A 6,274-nucleotide genomic window follows, 5' to 3' on the forward strand; every position below is an offset into this window, starting at 1 on the left:
GCCCACACGCACAGCGCCCCGCAGCCCACTGCCCGCACCCCCAGCGGCGCGGGCGCCTCCTGGCGGACGGCGCGGGCGAGGCACGGCGGGACGCGGCTGCGATACTGCACTCCTGCTGCGGCCTGGAACAACTTCCACAGGCCCGAGAGCGCAAAGTGCTGACCCTCTGCCCCAGGTGCAACGACAAAAGCTTAACCCGCATCCTAACCATTGCCCCGGTGCTGAACTTTGTAACGTGCTTTCGAGAAAGCCAGCTTGTAAGCACTCCCATCTAAAGCAGCTTGCCTTCTGCACTGCATGGGAACCATCTCCCACCTCCCAAGGAAACGTTCTTCCATCCTTTTAGTACTCACTGTGCTTCTTGGATTTCACAATAAATTAAACATTGCTGTTGTGCCTGCATTCGTAATTGGAATGGGGGAATCTGTAGTAAAACAGAGCTGTTTGTGTAGTACTTACTGTATCGCAATGATCTATCTCAGCCTCTAGTAGCCCAGCCCCAGCAGACCCAGTTTTATTTATTACTGATACCACAGATTTTTCAAAAGTGAACTTTTACTGTATTTCATACAAATTGAAAATGTTAATAAATACAGTACAAAAAAGCAGAAGAGGTAAAAGACTGCAAATCTGTTCCCGTGACATATTTAATAACACTCAGGCCACATAATTCCTTTATGATTCAAGAGGTTAATTCTTGACTATAAGTTCTTCATAAAATTCCAAGTCTTTCATGCTTAAAGATGGCTTTACAGTTTCCAATGATTTCACAAAGTGTTCCTGTTTTACAGCAGTTGCTTCAAGTCCATTCTCCTGCAATGCCAGCAAGGCAGCCTTTAAAAAAAAAAAAAGAAAACACTAGAAGTGCTTCATGGTTTTAAGTTGCACAGAAGTCATTGCAAGTAATTCAAATACGTTACACAAAACCAAATTTTAGACAAACTATCTGAGAACAGCACAGTACAACTTATGATATTTATGACAGATCAACTGCATTCTCCACATTTAGTTCTGTTGTCTGGATAAGACAATGTATCCTTGATCACTTATAGATTTTCTTCCAGCTAAAAATGCCACTGTCACTTCAAAGTACATGCAAAAAACTTCTCTGGATCTGAGCCTGAACTAGAATGGCCATGTGATACAGAAGGTAGTATAACTACCTCTACCAGTGGGATCATTACTTCTGCCTGGAAATCAGAGAGAGCCTTTATACTGATTCAGCTTTTTATCTTAAGTTTTAACTTTTGCTCACTCCTGTTTTACTCATTCTCTTTCCATTTTTCAATTGTGGAATAAACTGTACTACAGTTGGCTTGGTAATATGTATGAGTTCTCTTTTTTCTCCTGAAAAGCCTTATTTATAGTTTATTTCACAGATTAACCATAAGCATTTCTTACCTCCTTGCATAGATTTTCAATATCAGCTCCAGAGAAGAAGTCTGTTAGGGCTGCTATATCTTGCAGTGACACGTCAGTATCTAATGGAATTTTCTCTGTGCAGACTTTCAAAATGGAAAGCCTTCCCTGTGAGGTGGCAGGTATTGATGAGAAAACCAAACCAATTACTCCCACTCCAAAACTGTTCAAAATTTAATGTTAGAACTAAGGAAAATACAGAAAAATACAAAAACAATTATGTTTTTGGTGAAAGAGCAAAATATTATTAATGGAGATATTTACTCTTATGGTTATCTCATATTCATGTCTAGTATTCAGTTATTCATCACTTATGAAATGAGACTATTTTTAGATATGATTCCATACACAATATGCTTTGGGACATCTCTTTTTAGGATGGGGAGGGATGCTCAGGTCAAACATTTATATACCACTGAACATTTATAGGAAATAAAGATTTGAAGAAAGCCAACTTCTTAGGATACTTTCTACAGTTTGTTTTTGTAACTAGACAATTATTTCAGACTGTTGTCTATTTTCTATGAGTAGTGTATCTACATAATCAGGTCAAATATTACTGGTATTTAAATTACAAATATAATTATTCCCTTCTTCACATATCTTGAGTTTGGCAACTCATCTCCAGTGAGTCATCCCTCAATTCTGAAACACATTAGATTTTATGTTCTTTTTGTTCTTATAAGAAAGTATGCTGGCAATTTTTCTCTCCCCATTTAACACCACATATGGATTTGTGATACATCACCTTTAGATCTGGAGGAGGAATATAGATCACTCTGTCTAATCTTCCAGGACGCAGTAAGGCATCATCCAACATATCTGGCCTATTTGTTGCAGCAACTACCATGACATCTCTGCTCAAAGTTTCCTGAAACTCTAGCTGAGCAAAGGAATGGTATGAAGGCATTAGTGCAACACAATTAAGACAGAGAGAGGTTAAGATATTTGTTAACTATTAGTGACAAAAGAGGAAGGGAGAACAGAAAATGCATCTCTACATGTAATTCTTTTCCTTTCAGTATCAGTACTTCATTTTCCTTGAGATGAAAAATGAACCTATATAACAGCAAAAATGACACAGTCTAAAAGAATTTGTCAAGGAAGATGATTTGTGACAAAATGTACACCAGCTATTTCTGTTCATGAGCCTGTGTGCGTATTTTGTTCAAAGTTTCACTGAGGAACAGATTTATAAAAACAGTGAGCAGCCTTCATACAGAATTTTATAAAAATCAGAAATGATGAAGAATAGCATCTTTAAGGTTGAGGATTTTGAGTTTAAAAGCATGAATGACAACAATTCAAATTTTTTGACACCTGGGCTGCACTTATCATTTGTACCATACAGAAAAGGGAACTTAAATACCTCTCTTTCCTCATCACTTAGTTCCTCACATCTCCCCTCAAGCTGTAGTTTATTTCCTCTTCTTTCCGTGACTTTCAGTCCAACACCATCCAACTCATTGAGAAGAACAGACAGCACCCGCTCTGAGACACCATGGCCAGTTTTACCATGTGATCGAGATCCCAAGATAGAATCAATTTCATCCAGGAAGACTATTGCTGGAGAATTTGCTCTCGCTTGGCGGAAAACCTGTTTTTTGGATTTTTAAAATAAAATGTTAATGCACATGTTCTTTCAGATAAGGTGAAACCACTTGTTTACATATAGTCTTATTTTTATTTAGTGATGCAGACTTAAATTTATTCACACACAAGAAAAGACATTTATTCCAAAAGCCATTCCAGCTTCCATTCACTATAACAGACAAATCCTGCTTCTGAATTAAATTCCGCAGTGAAATGAAAACAAGAGGGTAGAAATATTTTCAAAGCTTAGAACTGCCATCATTTTAGGGCTAGACTTCCTGTTCATACACGTGGGAAACTGTAAATTAGTTATCAATTTCATAATCAGCAAAGAGTTTTAACTATCATTTTTTTGCATCATCTTTACACCGTATACAAATTGAAAATTGTACCTGAGATAAAATCTTCTCTGAATCTCCAACATAAGGTGAGAACAGTTCAGCACCACTTACAGAGAGAAAGAAACAGTGACAACTTGTGGCCACAGCCTTCACCAGTGTGGTTTTGGCACACCCTGATGGTCCATAGAGAAGAACACCCTTTGGACGAGCCAGGCCCATCCTCACAAATGCCTGAGGAAATTTCATGGGCCACTCCACACTCTGTTAATACATAAACAAGGGATGAAATTTTCAGTAACAGAACTAAAGATCAAAGGCAACCAATAAAACAGCTGAGCACAATACTCCACTGTTTAGTGCATACATTAATTTGAAAGCAACACAGAATGCTAATTTAGCCTTCCTTGGTAGAAAACACACATAGCCACTCTTCTGGAACTTCCCTCTCAGTCTCAAACACAACAAAAGGCAGGTCTTGAAGGATGATATGCAAGAGCCACCTCTGGCTATACATTCAGAAATGGACCGCTGCAGAGTTTATCACTACTGAGAAGCATACTAATTGTTCCATTGTATTATGCTTGCTGCTCTTATGATGCTGATGCTAAATTATTACAGTGATTGTCATTTAACATAGTAGAAAATAATGCTTAAAATAAAATGTAAAACCATGTAATTTGCGAGATAATGCATTTTCATAACATACAGAACACTTGGTCATCAGAAACTGCCTCTTGACCTAAATGTATTTGCATGTCACCTGTTTTAACTTCAACTTCACATCTTCAAGACCACCAATCTGCTCCCAAGTGATGGGTTTACACTCTTTGAATCCAATTGCACCTCGAAAAGAGGATGGCTGAATTTTTTTAAAAGCTTCTTGGAAATCTGCCATGTTAATTAGCACTTCAGCTGAATCCTGAAGGAAAACAAACAAGGTGTATTAGCAGCATTTTTACATCATAATTTATAATTATGCTTTATTAGCATACAATGCACTTCACAAAAGGCCAAAGACAACTCAAATTCCTGCCCTAGCAAGCTCAAGCAGTGCACACACAAAGATGTAACAAGGTAGAACATTCTCTTAATGGCAAGATTTTATAAGGAAAACACAACTTTATCAGACATAAGTATTCTACATAAAATTCTCTCCCTAAATCATAGCTCCAACTAAGTCAAACAGATGCTAATTCAGGGTTACTATACACAAATTCCTAGATTTTCTCGAATAATCAAATAAAACAGGTCTTCACACATTCACAAAAAGATGTAATAAAAAAAAACTTCCTGTAAAACCTTTCACCCACAAAGAAGAAAATTTACTTTGAAGATAGAAACTTAAGGGACTAGTGAAACAGCAGGCTTACATTTATAACACTTGTGGTTTTTTTCAGTAATTATTTTCCTTTTCTAATTCCTGAATTCTTCATCTTGTTCAGATTTTCAAGTAAAACTATGTGCTAATGGAGAAAAGGTGTTAGATAAGAATCATATCTTTCCTCTTGATTGATTTGCAATCATACCAAAGAGCTGTGGAACACAGCCTGCATAGCAGCTTCTCTGCAGAGCGCTGTAAGGTCAGCTCCAACATACCCAGTTGTCATTTCTGCCAGCTTAACCAAATCAATGTCTGTAGAAATGGGCATGCTACAGGTGAGCATCTGCAGGATGGATCTCCTCTGTGTAAGCGTTGGTGTCCCAATAATAACCTAACCCAAAGAAGATAAAATTTTCAAGTAGTTACTTCATCATATCCCTCTCATTTTGTAGAGCTGGCTAAGCAAGTTTGTCTCCACTTTAAGCCAACTTCTGAAGATTTACACATACTTATATTGCAACCAAAGATTTAGGAGAAACTTAATAGTTACAGCTATTTAAAGCATCTTTACACCTACTTTCCAAGTGAATAGTTGTTGTATAATCAGTTGTTCATAAAACACTATTAGTCACTGTCCATCAAATCCTGTTTTGCGGTAATAGAAATATCTGACTTAGCAATACAGTTACTATTTCATTGTTCACAAAGGCTGAATTAGATAACAAGTAGGTTTATTTAATTGACCACATTATATAAAATACAAGCCAAAAGGAAAAGCACCTTCAGGGTTGGCTATGTGAACTGGAGACTCATCTTTATTAACTGTCCCCTCACCACATCCCCTAAACAAAAAGAGAAAAGACTGAGCATGGATAGCAATGTCTGCTTACTTCTCTGTCAAACCTGCCCGGCCTTCTCAGCGCAGGATCCAAGGCGTCAGGCCTGTTTGTTGCTGCCACAACCACCATCCTATCCTTACAACCAGCACCGTCCAGCAGTGTCAGCAACTGAGCGACAAGGCGATCCTCAGGAGCGTTGCTGGAGCTCCCTCGCTTCGGGCACAACGCATCGATCTCATCAATAAAGAGCACGGTCGGCCCTTCACAGGACATCTCCCTGCCCTTTTCAAAGATGCTTCGCAAATTCTCCTCGCTTTCCCCCGGCCTGGAGCCGTACAGCGCAGGGCCGCTGACGCACAGCAGATACGCACCCACCTCCTTTGCCACTGCCTTCACCAGGAGCGTCTTCCCCACCCCCGGAGGGCCGACCAGCAGCACCCCGTTGGGGACGGAAAGCCCCAGCTTCTTAAACGTCCTCGGGAAACGGAACGGCAGGTCGACCATCTCCTTCAGAGACTCTCCCACATCGTCCAGCCCCGCCACGGGAATTTCTGCCGTGTCCTCTGTTAAGAGCCTGTACCGCTCTAGCGTCATCACCTCCGTAATCGTCACGCTCGTCTGGGGGGTTATCAGCCCGGCTTCCTCTGTCGCGGGGTCTACGGAGAGGATTTCCACGTGCACGACGGGAGCGCGGACATTAGGGCCAACGGTAACGACGTAGTGAGGGGAAACGTAGACGTGGGTCAGCAGGCCCCGGACCG

General features: G+C 40.0%; 1 protein-coding gene across 1 annotated transcript; it reads right to left on the reverse strand.

The window, feature by feature from the left end:
• Positions 1-533: 533 nt before the first annotated feature.
• Positions 534-6,269, reverse strand: SPATA5L1 (spermatogenesis associated 5 like 1; the record flags this gene model as incomplete). The annotated part of the gene is made up of 8 exons (XM_010726391.3): positions 534-834; positions 1,402-1,527; positions 2,168-2,302; positions 2,789-3,016; positions 3,405-3,614; positions 4,114-4,272; positions 4,880-5,065; positions 5,565-6,269. Coding segments are annotated over 8 exons (1,893 nt in total), but the record flags the coding sequence as incomplete, so codon positions are not given.
• Positions 6,270-6,274: the final 5 nt, after the last annotated feature.

Source organism: Meleagris gallopavo (assembly GCF_000146605.3).
Source record: "Meleagris gallopavo isolate NT-WF06-2002-E0010 breed Aviagen turkey brand Nicholas breeding stock chromosome 12 unlocalized genomic scaffold, Turkey_5.1 Chr12_random_7180001850313, whole genome shotgun sequence".
Lineage (NCBI taxonomy): Eukaryota > Metazoa > Chordata > Aves > Galliformes > Phasianidae > Meleagris > Meleagris gallopavo.